Here is a 14,660-nt window from a genome sequence, read left to right on the forward strand (position 1 = left end):
AGATATTCAACTCTACAGATTTCAAATCCTGTTCCCCGAGTTCTTCATCCTGATTGGTTGCATAAAAAGGTCAGAGAGAAGGATGACCGATTTCGTCAACGCAAACTACGTGATATGTTCAGTCCCTTGAATAAAGACATGGGGATGCATAACTTGAATGGAACTGGAGACATAGAAGATTTGTTAACATCAGACAAAGGTTTGAGAAAAGCTACTGCATCCCATGGTTTTAACATCGGCAAAGAAAATCATCCAAATGGGTCACCATCAGCAAAAGCTAGTTTGGGTCATTGCAAAAACCAGCAAAAATCTGTAATCAGGTCAAATGAACCACTCCGAGATGACTCTGCTGATGAAATAGTTGATAGAAGTACTGATTATCAAGGATGGCTTGAGGCCAGGAAGAGAAAATGGAAATATGTCCGTGAACAGAAGAAACGTCGAAGGTAATGGCACACAATATACACACAGTTAAATATTTTTTGCCTGGTAGATCCGAGCCCTTCTGTTTCATGTTAATAAATATTGCTACGGTGATCAACAAGAAAGAAGAGGCAAGGTAGAAGTAAAACTTAGTCAACTAGAGCAATATGAAGGGCTGTATTGTCAATTTGTCGCCATCATATAGTGTAAAGCTAAGGTCTACCTAGCAGATTTCTGCTGCCCTATTAACTAAAATAAGACAAGTTTCAAAATCAGAACTCATGGGATTGGATGCACAAAACCAATGTGACACATCCCCTTTCATAGTTGAGGAGAGATGGGCCTGGTCCCTTTGGGTGGCAGAGACTTTCCTGGCTGGGTTTTGTCTCTGACTCTTCCTCGTCCTCCTAGATGTCTTGTAATTGTTCTCTCCCACATTCAAATTCTACTTTCCACTCCAGGCAGATTCATTTCAAAAAGCATGATGCTTGGTTCATATACTAAGGCTGCTAAAGTTTCCAGCATTTTTTTTTGCCAAACTTGCCTATGGTTAGGTTACTGAAATCTGAGCCACACTTTGGCTGGCCTAAGGAAATCTTGCCATACTTTTCTAAGTCTTGGACGCGTCGAACACATGGTAGAAAAGGGATCTTGCCAAAAGTGCAGCTAGGAACCAGATGGGTGCTGAACTCAGTCAAACCTCCAAAACTGGCATGTTTACGTCCTGTCTGAGGACGGCAGGTCCGCTGCAGTGCCAGTCCCAACAGCGGCGCCCGTGGATGCCAGATTACACTGGTCCGAGTTCCGCACTTCGATTTCTTTTGAGATCTATCTTGAGTTCCATGCTTATCTGCAAACCAATTTCCAAAGATACATCCTTTCATGGGTTAAGGTTGCCCATCACCAATAATAACCCACATTTAACACTCATGTACCAATTTATGCAAGAGAATAAACCTTGGCTGCTGGGAAAATGCATAAAATCGGTGCCAATTGCCAACATCTACCCATCTAGTTTTGCCTTGAGACTACAACTGTTGCCGACTGAATTCAGTGTACACAGTGTGGCGCTCCTATGTGGGCGGTGTACTTTAGTTTATTGATGAATTAATTTAGCAATAGTGTCTCCCTGTTCCTCATCTTCAGCTTGTAAGCCCATATGCTGAGTCAAGCGATACTGGCCTAAGCAGTCCCGCTGGCCATTTTTTTAGCCATTGCCTGCCTATGAGATCAAGACATCATATAAAGTAGTTGAACTCTTACTGTGGTGCTATGATAGCTGCACCAGGTTCCAGTGTTCCGGATGTCATTGAAAACCAAATTTTTAATATGTTTTTTAAGAAGTGGACCATCCATGTTTCGTATGGGTTAAATAGACAACTTATGTTATTTGAACTCATCTACTGTTATGCTGGAGCCACTAATACAATTGAGACTAAGCTGAGTGAACTAAGTACTGATGGACAATCAATACTCATATTTACTTCTGCTTCTATCAGGTTGGGTGCTGCAGCCTCTTCTGAGGGTCCCAGTAATAATTTGTTTTCTGCAAGAAATGACAGTCAGTTACATGGCAATGGTAGGAATCGGTCTACATTTTTCCAGAAACAAGAATTGTCCCTCTTTAGATCACATTGGCAGGCATGTAAATTTTCAAAATTTATTTTTTTCTGTAGCATTTGTAGTTATATTTATTGACGAGTTCATATATATGTTCCGCATCAGATAATCCAGCTTGCTCCAAGTACATTGCCTGGCCGTTTTTTTGCATGGGTTGTTGCTGAGGGGATCATGTTCAAGATTCCCATCAATGTGCCTAGAGTTTTCTACCTAAACTCAAAAGCTCCTATCACAGATGAGTTTCCAGGAAGGCGTGTAAAGAAGATTCTTCCTCATGGAAAACCATCTTTCAATCTCATCGAGGTGAAAATCTTAAACAGTAGCTGGAAAGTAACTAGGGATGTGATTTAGATTACATACTAATGGCTGTAGCATCCAGGTTGTAACTAGTGAAGAACAGTTCAGGGCTGAAGGAAGAAAACTTGCTGCTCATCTTGCAGAGCCAGATGTTGAAGTGAGTATTTGGCAACTTGTGCATATGGTCTTGTATTGTTTTTATTTTATCTCCTTAACTGACATTGGACTTGCATGTAGGGCATATATGAGACGAAAATTCCACTGGAGCTAAATGCTATTCTCCAAATTGGTTGTGTCTGCAAAGTGGACAAATCTGCGGAGAAACGAAATATCCAAGATGGATGGGATCTTGCTGAGTTGCAAATGAAAACAACTGCAGAGTTCTCATACCTGGAACAAACAGTTTCATTTTTCTATCTATACAACAGGTAGGCCTGACGATAGCTGTGAGAAGACCTACAATGGCTATCTAAATTGATTTGAAGTGCTTTATTACCAGTTCTATATTTTGCTTGTTGTAAATATCATTGTACATCTAGAGTTAAAAATGTTTTGCATGAGATACTATTATTTCTTTAATGCCTTATTTCTGCATTATCTTTGTATTTTTCACTCATCATATACTTTACCTCGAGGGATCACTTTAACCCATTATTTGTCTCTGTCAAAGTAGAAAAGGCAAGAGAAGTTCAGTCATTCAAGCACTTATGGAGTAAAATGTTATTTTTAATCCTTTCCAGGACCCAAGGATTGATTCTCATGAAAACTAGACCGTTACTAGTAAAACTATCTTTACCCTCCTAAATGTATGGTAGGTTGAACATTAGGATAGCGGATTTCTTGCTACCGGGCTCCATGGGGCCTGGTTTTTGAAAAAAAACAATCATATTTTGAAGTTTCAAAAAAATTCTGAAAATAAACATACATGAATGTAGGGATGCATACTACATTTCTGTAAAAATTCATGATGAAATACGTTTTGGTGTGAGCTGCACAAAAAAAACCCATGGACTTTTAGAGTGATTACATGATTTTTTGTGTGCAACTTGCACTAAAACGCATTTCATCATGAAATTGTACATAAATGTAGGATACATCCCTATGTTCATGTGTACTCTTTTCAGAATTATTTGAAACTTCAAAAATATGTTTTTTTTGTGTTTTTCAAAAATTCAGGCTCCATGGGGCCTGGGATCCAAAATCAATTTCCCTGTAATTTACTAATCAAAACTATATAATCTTGAGTACTGATATGTTGGATAACCGGCAACTTCAATGCTATTCTTGTTGCCGTGCGTAAGCCATTGTGCTCTTGTTACAGTAAAGTGTTGATTTTAATTTGACACTGATCTATGGATTCTCCTATTTCCAGTGTGTCTGAAGGAAGGGCTGTATATGTCATGTACTTCCCTACATCTCTCAGAGTACATGCAGTGGTTATCAATCCTTTCCGTAATAAAGAACTGTCACCTGCGTTTCTTGAAAAGCAATTTCGGGATGCTTGCCAGACTCCTGACCCTTTGCATGAAAATCTCACTTTCCAGGTATGTATGACAGGGAAAAATGATACATAAAACACAAACTTGACCTTGCTGTTTCTTTGCTAAGTTCTGATTGTTGATTCCTTATTTTAGGTGGACTACCACACATCAATGGATGCAGGTAGCAAATATGTGCAACGAATGTTACTTGAGTACAGGTAAGCCATTTTTCTGTTAATCAAGCATCAATCGTATTCCATCAGTCTCTTTCTATGAGTTGTCTATGCTGTTGAATTGCTTCAGTAAGCTGTGGCACTAACAAGTATGAACATGTATGTATTCAGTTTCTGTAGCCTGGTTTTGTTGGTAACTTACTGATTACCTGTACTGGCCAGTCATGTTTAATAAAACTATCTGAATCTAAAATTATTCAGCATAATCTCAATTTAATATTCTTTTTTTTGTGGCAAAATTGTGATGCATAACAGCATCGTAAATATGTACATGCAGCAATAATGGAGTAGAGTCTTGTATCGATCAAATGTTATTAAATTGAAGAATGTCTATCTCTACCAGTTGGGCCGTTAGCAATATACTAGTCAAAGCTTTCAACAAAAGAAAACTAGCCAAGTAATGATTATTTCAGATATTTTCTTACGATAAACTAAGTGAAATATTTCAGACAACAACATCCTGGACCTGTCATAGGCATCATTGAATGCCCTAAACTCCAAGCTATAAGGGAATCTGTACGTGCACTTGATGATTTCCCGTGTGTAACCATTCCTTGCAATGCACGGGATAACAACTATCAGGTATGTAATGGGGGTCCCAATGGTTATATTTTCTTTGCATTTTTGTTTCTTTGCCTTGTTGTTTTGCTTACACCTATTTATCCAGGCTCTTGGTTGGCAAGCGACAGCTGGTAGAACAAGCATGCAGCGCTGTGCTGCATCAACTCAATGGTTCAATGAAAGAATTTCACTTGCTAGATATGCACATGTAGGGGTTCTTTATTGTGGTTCTAGTGAATTATTTCAGTTTACATGAAAATGACTTTACATCAATTTCTTACTGAAACAGGTGCCATTGGGAAACCTTGAACTTGATTGGCTTCTTTTTACTGCTGATGTGTTCTTCTCAAGGGCATTGCATGATCAACAACAGGTTTGTTTTATCTTGAGTTGATGTAATTAGGCTGTATTTGATCTAAATAGGTTAAATCAGACTTTACTTCTTTTCTGTTCCTTGTGAGCCCCTTCACTTTTTGAGCGGAAAACTGCAGGGGAGGCCCCGATAGTATTTTTTTATTGAATTAGAGAATATTTGGGTGGGGGTGTAAACAGAGGGATGAAACTGCAGAAAGCTAGGCACTAGCTCAAGAATTAGCCTCAAGCTGATCTAGCCAGATCTTGAGAGCAAAAGCATCACATCAATAGGGTGTGTTTGGATGATGCCCCTGCTTGCCCTACTAAACCACGGGCTTGCCAAAAAATTGGCACAGCTTTCTGCCGCTGGCAACTCGCCAAAGCATTGGCGCAAAAATGAACTGGTGAAGCAGCATTGGTCCGGGGATCCAAATTATTAGCCCTCAACCAACCACATGCTCACCCTTTTGGTCAACGCCCGTTTGTTTTTGGCTTGGCTGCCGTAGGCATCGATCCAAACACACCCATAGAATCAGGTTGAGACGATCTGGCGGCCAACACGCTTGGAGGATACAGAGAATTGAAACACACGGCCTAGTAGGGATACGACCTCAAGCTTGCCGCACAGTCTACCGATGCAAGCTTCTAGTGCCACAGCTACGACCTCGTCCAGGTTGAAGCTGACACGGCCAGCAGCACCCTTTGGACACTAGGTGAACTCCCGATGAATACACATTCATTTTGATGCTTCCAAATCATTCAAGCACCAAGCGCGATTAAGGAGTTCAAACCAGCTTGCATAGAACCTCGCACAATACAGATGGTTCTGGACCACTAGTCAAAGAAAAATGCAGAAGGTGATTGGGGCGCCAAGTCAGGGAGACCAAGATATCTAAACAGGAGCGACCAGGTCTCTTTTGCAAAGATACAAGATGCAAGGATGTAATGTATCGTTTCCTCGTCCTGATCACAAAGCGGGCATGCTGAACGTGACAAACACCTCCGAGAAAGGCGGTCAGCTGTCCATCATCTAGTATGGGCAACCAACCGAAGGAATAATTGGCATTCTTAGGGGCACATGACTTCCAGATCAACTTCCAATGCTCCAGACTAACTGAATCAATAAAGAACATAAGCCGTTTTTGCTGAATACTGATCATCTCCAGCAAATCCCCAAATCTTGTATATCATTCTGTATCTCCACTTCAGACACAAGGTCCCATATATCTAAATATTCGGACAAGACAGCCACTGAGGGAGTGCCCTGTATATCCTGAACACAGCAATGCCCAATCAGTGCATCATGAGCTGTACGACTATTAGCCCGGCGCTTAGGAACGAGGGCAAAAAGGTGTGGAGAAGATCAGCAAATGGCTTCCCCTCCAACCATCAATCTTTCCAGAAAAGGGTGTTACAACCATCATCCACCACCGAGACTATAGTGGTGGAGAAGAGAGCCTTAACACAAGGATGAACTTGTACAGTGAACCTGGCCCAAGGATTATCTGCCTGGGTTTTATGCACAGCCAAAGCCATCACATTCGCAGGGCCCAACCTTTTAAGTCAAGAACACCAAGACCTCCAAGTTCCTTGGATCGGCAAACCTTCGGCCATGCAATCAAACAGTGACCACCTCTAGCCTCTTTCCTTCCTCTCCACAAGAATTCTCTTCTGATTTTCAATTGCTTTAACCATAGAGGTTGGCACAGCCTTAACCATAATTGCTTGGCCAGCCCGTGTCATGATTTCAGCCTTCCATCCCGGAAGTTGGTCAGCAATTCTATCAATAATAGGTTGAACTTGGGCTTTTGTTAACTTTCTGATGGACAAGGGCAGTCCAAGATAATTTCAAGAAAGCTCTTCCATCTCACAAGGCAAATGCTCCTGACTACTGTCACATCTTCAACTGAACATTGGATTGGTATAGCACTACAGACTTCTTCAGATTTCAGGATGGTGAAGTTGATTCTTTTTTGTATTGCTAAAAGTGCAAAGCAAAATTCAGAACTTAGTGACTAAGGCCATCTTTTGCAAGGAACAAATTGCTTTCTGGCCAAGTTTTTTTACGTGTGCGCAAAAACTTTGCCTATCATTTCAATACGCAAAAGCTTTGCGTAACATGTCAATATGCGAAAGCTTTGTTAAGTTCTTCTTGACTTGAGAAACTCCTGCCTACTACACCTTGAGGCAGTTACAAAGGGTGGTTTTGGTAGAGAACCGAGCACTAACTCAATGGTAGGGACACTGTACTGTGTTCCATGCCAGCCGGGTTTGATCTCCACAGGGAGCAGATATTACAATTGTGTTGCTCGCTACTTCTATAAAAATATGCCGAGGGATTACCCCCCCCCCCCCCCACCCCACCCCACCCTCTGACCTCGTTTTTTCTGAAGGGTGGTTTTGGTTACGGTTTGTCACTTTCTTTGCCAGCCACTTGATTTTTTTGCTGATAAGTACATAATTAGCCCTAGCCGCCCCTCCTCCTCCCTCCTCCTGCCTAGCCGCCCCTCCTCCTCTTCCCTTACTTGCCGCTGCCTGAGGCAGCCGCCGGGCAAGCCCGAGGCGCCAAGGATGGTGGCGGTGGGGCCTTGGTTGCCTTGCCTTTGCGTGGGGAACCCCGGATTTGGAGCGACGACTCCATTGGCAAGGCACGGCCGGCTAGCAGCCGTGCGGGTGGTGGATCTGGCGTCCCGGCCATGCAGGCGGCGGGATCCGGTGGTCGTTTGCGGCCGGCGGCCTGCGGTGGCTGGTGCGCGCGATCTGGCGCCTCCCCTCCTCCGTTGTTCGGCGTGCGGGCCTACCTCGTCGGGCCGCGCTTCCTTGGGTCGCCGGTTCTGTACAGGAGGCGCTGCTGGTGGCGGGGATCTAGTTCGGGAGAAATCCCTGGTCGGCTATGGCCGGCCGCGTCGACGGCGACGCCTGAGGGCGCCGTTCCCCTCCTTGGAGGCGTCGGTATGGACTGATCCCCTCACTTCCCCTTCCCCTAGGTCTCCCGGGCGAAAGCCCTAACTTTGTTGGGCGGCGACGGCGCTCACGGCGCCGTTCCCTTCTTGAAGGCGCCGCTTTGGGAACCTTGGGGCTGGGTGGCGCTTGTGGGTGGTCGGCGACGGCGGTGGTGCGGCCCTACCCTAGCATGGATTTGGGTCCGTTGCTTGAAGATGGACTCGCGTAGGTGGAGGTCGTCGTTTGGCGTCATGGTGGCGTCGATGGCGGAGGCACCTGCCAAGGTTGGCACCTCAATCTACTCTGAAGATGGACCAGTGGAAGATGGCGGCTGTAGAGAGAATATTTGGTGCAACTCATTGTATTCCATGGAGTAGGTTACATTATATACACAGGATGTCTTGCGTGACAAGGTAACTAATCCTACCATATCTCTAGGAGTTAGCTATACAAGACTAGAGAAGATAAGATTAGAAATACAAGATATGTCACGTTCAACACCCCCCCGCAGTCGAAGCGTCGGCATCGGCGATGCAAAGACTGGAACGAAACTCCTGGAATGCAGCGGTTGGAAGCCCCTTGGTCATAATGTCGGCAAACTGCTGGGTGGTCGGTACCTGAAGAACACGAAGCTGACCCAACTGTACCTTCTCGCGGACGAAGTGAACATCAAGTTCAATATGCTTGGTGCGCTTGTGCTGCACCGGGTTGGTCGCGAGATAGGTGGCCGAAACATTATCACAGTAAACCACCGTGGCTTTCGGGATGGAAACCCGAAGTTCACCAAGTAACTGACGGAGCCAACATGTCTCGGCAACAACATTGGCAACAACACGGTACTCGGCCTCGGCACTCGAGCGGGAGATGGTGGGCTGCCGCTTGGAGGACCAAGATATGAGAGAGTCACCGAAGAAGACACAATATCCCGATGTGGACCGTCGAGTGTCAGGACAGTTAGCCCAATCCGCATCAGTGTAAGCAAGCAGCTCGGTGGAGGTAGAAGCACGAAGACGAAGACCAAAGGTCGGTGTGCCACGAATATACCGAAGAATGCGCTTGACCAAGGACCAGTGAACATCACGGGGCGAGTGCATATGCAAGCAAACCTGCTGAACTGCAAACTGAATGTCTGGTCTGGTGAGCGTGAGATACTGAAGAGCACCAACAATACTGCAGTATAGAGGGGCATCGGTAGCAGGTTGCCCAGCAGTGGCAGAAAGCTTTGACTTAGCCTCGGTAGGAGTGGCAGCAGGCTTGCAGTCGGTCATGCCAGCACGATCCAGCAGATCAAGAACATACTGTCCTTGATGGAGAAAGAATCCAGAGGCATCACGTCGCACATTAATGCCGAGAAAGAAGTGCAAAGCGCCCAAGTCCTTCAGCCGAAACTCAGAACCAAGACGACCGATGATGTTGCGAAGTATGTCCACGTGAGAGGCGGTGATGACAATGTCGTCAACATACAGAAGAAGCATGGCGACATGATCAGCTCGATGAAGCACAAATAGTGACGTGTCCGAGGTGGTGCTGCGAAACCCAAGGGCAGTGAGAAATGCTGCAATGCGGTGATACCAAGCACGAGGCGCCTGCTTCAGACCATAGAGAGACCGTGAGAGCAAGTAGACATCATCAGGCCGAGTGGGATCAACAAAACCAGTGGGCTGCTGACATAGAACACGCTCCTGGAGATGACCATAAAGAAATGCGTTGTTGATGTCGAGCTGATGAACAGGCCAATGACGAGATGCAGCGAGCTGAAGAACGACGCGTATCGTGGCGGGTTTGACAACCGGAGAAAAGGTCTCCGAGAAATCAACACCAGCACGTTGCGCAAAGCCACGAACAACCCAGCGGGCCTTGTACCTGTCCAAAGAGCCATCCGGAAGGAACTTATGCCGAAATACCCACTTGCCAGTAATAATGTTAGCACCAGGGGGACGAGGAACCAGCGTCCATGTCCGGTTGGCGACGAGGGCATCATACTCAGAGCGCATGGCGGCAAGCCAGTGCGGGTCGCTCAACGCAGAGTGCACCGAGCGTGGCACGGGAGAGACGACCGTGACACTGAGGTTGTGATAGCGAGGATTCGGTTGCCGGATCCCGTCCTTGGCGCGTGTCACCATGGAATGATGAGGCGGTGGGGGTGGTGGTCGAGGCCGCCGTCGAGGCGGAGCCACAGCCTCTGGAGAGGGAACCGCCGAGGATGACGGCGTGACCGCGGCCGAGACGGCGGGTGACGAGGCCGCAGGGGGCGATGACGAATCTGCGGGCAAGGCCGCAGTTGGCAGCGTCAGGGACGGCGACGAGGCCATCGGCGAAGCCGCAGGTGGCTGTACCAACAGCGGCGACGGAACCGCGGACGAGGCCGCGGGTGACCGTGAAGACGACGGTGACGAGGCCGCGGATGGAGCCGCGGGTGGCGGAGTAACCGCAGGCAGCGAGGAGGCCGCGGCACGTATGGGTGACGCCGACCGAGGTAAGGCCGGCTCCTCCTGAGCCGGCGAGGGAGACCTCGCCGAGAGGCCGGAGGGGCCCGCCAAAGAGTAGGGCGGGCGCGGCGATGGGAGCGAAAGAGCTCCCCGAGATCGCCGAGTGGGAGCGTCCACGGTCGGAGCTGCTGTCGATGAAACCTGCTCAAAGGGAAAAACAGCTTCATCAAAGTAAACATGCCGTGAGACGAACACTCGGCGAGAGACCGGGTCGTAGCAGCGAAAACCTTTGGTGTTGGGTTGGTAGCCAAGAAAGACACAAGCGAGAGAGCGTGGTGCAAGCTTGTGTGGCGCCGTAGCGGTGATGTTGGGATAACACAAACAACCAAAGACGTGAAGATCATCATATGATGGAGGAGACCCGAACAGAAGATGGTGAGGGGTGTAGCTCCAGCGTGGTTTACATGGCCGGAGGTTGAGAAGAAGAGTGGCGGTGGTGAGTGCATCGGGCCAAAAGCGAGGTGGCATGTGTGCATGAAAGAGCAAGGCGCGGACACTCTCATTGAGGGTGCGGAGAACACGTTCGGCACGGCCGTTTTGTTGGGATGTGTATGGACAAGTTAAGCGAAAAATGGTGCCATGCGTGGATAGAAGATGGTGAATGGCGAGATTATCAAATTCTTTTCCGTTATCGGTTTGAAGATGAGCAATGGTGCGATGAAAGTGGGTGGTGACATAGGCATAAAATGAGTGAAGGGTGGAGGCGACGTCGGATTTGCGGCGTAACGGAAAAGTCCAAGTGAAGTGTGAAAAATCATCTAAAATCACAAGGTAGTATGATAAACCCGAATTGCTAGGCACGGGAGATGTCCAAACATCACAATGAATCACATCAAAGGGAAAAGTTGCAATCGATGAAGATGAAGAAAACGGGAGATGAACGTGTTTTCCTATGCGGCAGGCATGACAAGTGTGAGCCGCTGATTTATTACATGAAAAGGAAAAAGTGCTCAAAATTTTATGAAGAGCATCGGCGCCGGGATGACCGAGACGAGCGTGCCAAAGCGAGACGTCGGCATGAAGAGCGATCGGACAACTGCGAGTAGAAGCGCCGCATGGGTAGAGATCATCGGGAGAGTCACATCGGTGCAGAACCCTCCGGGAGCGAGCATCCTTAACGGAAAAACCGAGAGCGTCAAACTCAACAGTGGCAGGATTTTCACGAGTAAGAGTGCGAACAGAACAAAGATTTTTAATTAAGGATGGTAAAACAAGCACATTATTGAGAGTTAAAGAAGAAGAAGGTAATGGAAGAGAGGATGAACCATGATGGGTGATGGGAAGAGAGCTACCATCACCGACCATGATGCGGGAGGAGAAAGGATAGGGAGCGGAACGGGATAAGATACCGGGGTTGGAGGCCATGTGGGCGGCGGCACCGGTGTCCATGTACCAATCGCCACCTCCGTTGTAGGCGCTCGGCGAGGGGGCAGCATGCAGGGCAGAGAGAAGCGCCGGGTCGTAGACCGGAGGGGCGCCACCATATGCACCGAAGCCCGGCGTGCCGCCGTATGCAGGGGGACCACCATAGGCCGACGAGCCACCGTAGGCCGCGGCAGCGCCATGCGCGGCAGGAACCGGTGCGGCCAGCAGCGCCTGAGGAGTGCTCGGCCGTGGCCTGAGGATGCTCGGAGCTGGTGGGCGGGGGACGGGCATGGAGTAGGCATGCACTACTCCTGTCCATGGGTTATACCCCGAGAGCCAAGGCGGAGGAGGGGCAGCCGCTGCGGGCGCAGGAGGGCGCGGCGTCGTGTTGGAGTTGCGGCCCCGGCCCCCGCGACCCTTTTGCTTGCGGCCGTTGGAGGGCGCAGGTGCGGGTGGCGGGGCAGGAGCGGGAGCGCGCGGCCCCGGCTGGGTTGGAGTAGAGCCGTGGCCGGCGGCGAGGCCCACGTGAAGAGCGGCGTGGGTCGCCTGCCGAGCGGTGTGACGGAGGCGTTTTTCCTCCATGCGAAGGTAGGTAACCGCCTTCGCGTACGTCGGTGTGATGAGGGAGAGGTTGGCGGCGGACTGGCCAAGGTCGGGGTGGAGGCCGCGGAGGAGGTTGGTGAGGAGGACCGAGTCATCGATGGTCATGCTGACGTCACGTAGCTCATCGGCGAGAACCTTCAGCCGTGTGCAGTACTCGTCGATCGAAAGATCGTTTTGCTGCATAGTGAAAACTCCCCTTGAAGAAAGACGCGGCGCTGCAGTTGATTGTCGAGGAAGAGATCACACAGGCGCGTCCACATAGCATACGCGGACGGATCGCGGGCATTCACCATGTTGAAGAGGCTGCCGGAGATGGTGAGGAAGAGCCACTTGACGATGCAGGCGTCCACAGCGAGCCACTCGTCATCATCCTTCATGTCGTGGAAGTCAACACTCCCGTCAACATGCTCGATGAGACGGTAAGAGCGGAACAACAGCGCGAAGTACGTGCGCCATGCATTGTAGGACGGCGAGTCGAGGTCGAGGATGACAGGGACGTGGTCCTTGATGTGGATCTCGTTGAGACGATCGGAGGTGAACATGGCACCGGAGAAGGAGCCGGCGTCGGATGCATCGGCCTTGGCCATGGAGACGGCGGGTGGTTAGGGTTTTGGGTGAGAGGGAGAGGGAGCGGTGGCTGCGATGGGTATGGAGAAGAGGGCGGCGGCGGCGACAGAAGGAAGGGAAAAGCGGCGGCGGCCCTTAGGGTTTCGGGAGGAACAAGGGAAGCGGCGGCGGCGTCGGCTACAGGGGAAGTGGCGTCGGCGGCGGCGGCTAGAGTGGATGGGAAGGAGGCGGCGGCGGTGGCTACAGAGAGGTAGCGACGGCGGCGGCAGGAGGACTTGGCGTGGCGGCGGCGTCTAGGGTTAGGCGCGGCGGCGGAGAGGTGCGGAAGCGACAGAAGATCGCGGTAAAACTGATACCATGTAGAGAGAATATTTGGTGCAACTCATTGTATTCCATGGAGTAGGTTACATTATATACACAGGATGTCTTGCGTGACAAGGTAACTAATCCTACCATATCTCTAGGAGTTAGCTATACAAGACTAGAGAAGATAAGATTAGAAATACAAGATATGTCACGTTCAACAGCGGCGATGACACATGTGAGTGCGTCGGACCGGTTTGTGCCCCGGACCCGGTATGTGGCTCGGTTGGGGCCTCCGGCTTTAGATGTTAGGCTTAGGTGAGAGGTTTGGGTATTTGGCCCAGCTTGCACCCCTTCATCATATGGATTGGAGTAGCGGCAGATGTTGCCAAGATGGCGGATTCAGGCATATTGTTGTACTACTTTGTAAGGTCCTTGAGAATAATCAATAAAAGGCTGGGGGTCATCCTCCTTTTCTAAAAAAAGTACATAATTAGCAAAAAAAATATTCATCCCCTCATCACAACCTGGCAGCATCTACCTTACCGCCTTCTCCACATCCCGTAAGTGCTCATTGCTGTTCTGCTCAATTTCTGGAGCGGATTCGCTTCCCTGCTTGCTCCGTGGTGACAGATCCGAAACTCACTCGATAATGCTACGCCTAGTTGATCCCTCAATTTGCTCCACCTCAACATTCCAGCGTTGTTCCTCTTTCCCCCTGGCATGTCGAGCTCCATACGTCACACACACAGCCATGGTGCTGGCCTATGAGGGAGCATCAGAGTCAGGGCACACAGCTGGTACAGAGCTGCGGAGCCACGTCACTCAGATGATTGATTGATAGCCCCAGCTTTAACTACCTCCAGACAGTGTGCACATAATAGGAAGAACTTTGAACATATATGTTGGTTAGGCAAGTAACCACTAAACATGAGGTCTAGGAGTTTGTGTGACCGAGCCTGTGCCTCGAGTTGGGCAATGCCAGATCCAGTCATCTCCTTGCTCTAGCAGCTCTAGTGCTGGGCATCTTGGACGGCAAGTTTTCAGATGGCTGTGCCTGCAGTTACTCTGGCCTACGTCCATTGCCCTGATACATACTGCGTTGTGACATTTCGTCAAACATGGTACACATGCTTTCACGGCAATGGTGCGACAGAACTGGGAGAGACTACCATCCAATTTTAGCGAAAGTCAGATGGCATGCCATTATGGCAAACACAGTGGCAAGACCATGCTGATTTGGATGGTTGGATCAATGTTAGCAAAACCACCTCAGGGTGTACTTTAGCATGGTTTGGAAGTTGGGTAAATAAGTTCTGCTGTGGGGCTTATCCAGACTTTGTGTGATAGTTTGGGGGTAGACTTGGAAAACCAATCTTTTACTTGTTGGTTCTGCCTTTGTAGTGGCCGTTTTTTGATGA

General features: G+C 48.7%; 1 protein-coding gene across 2 annotated transcripts in view; it reads left to right on the forward strand.

The window, feature by feature from the left end:
- LOC125554015 (DNA polymerase epsilon catalytic subunit A) overlaps positions 1-14,660 on the forward strand; it is a 37,172-nt gene that overhangs the window by 11,168 nt on the left and 11,344 nt on the right. For both annotated transcript variants that reach the window (XM_087517264.1, XM_048717646.2), the window contains 10 exons: positions 19-446; positions 1,923-2,064; positions 2,149-2,346; positions 2,423-2,497; positions 2,578-2,768; positions 3,713-3,884; positions 3,975-4,039; positions 4,504-4,636; positions 4,722-4,823; positions 4,905-4,988. In XM_087517264.1, the coding sequence (XP_087373390.1) occupies positions 19-446; positions 1,923-2,064; positions 2,149-2,346; positions 2,423-2,497; positions 2,578-2,768; positions 3,713-3,884; positions 3,975-4,039; positions 4,504-4,636; positions 4,722-4,823; positions 4,905-4,988 (1,590 nt within the window). The remainder of the gene's footprint in view (positions 1-18; positions 447-1,922; positions 2,065-2,148; positions 2,347-2,422; positions 2,498-2,577; positions 2,769-3,712; positions 3,885-3,974; positions 4,040-4,503; positions 4,637-4,721; positions 4,824-4,904; positions 4,989-14,660) is intronic.

Source organism: Triticum urartu, chromosome 1A, assembly GCF_056163025.1.
Source record: "Triticum urartu cultivar PI428250 chromosome 1A, HENAU_Tu73, whole genome shotgun sequence".
Classification (NCBI taxonomy): domain Eukaryota; kingdom Viridiplantae; phylum Streptophyta; class Magnoliopsida; order Poales; family Poaceae; genus Triticum; species Triticum urartu.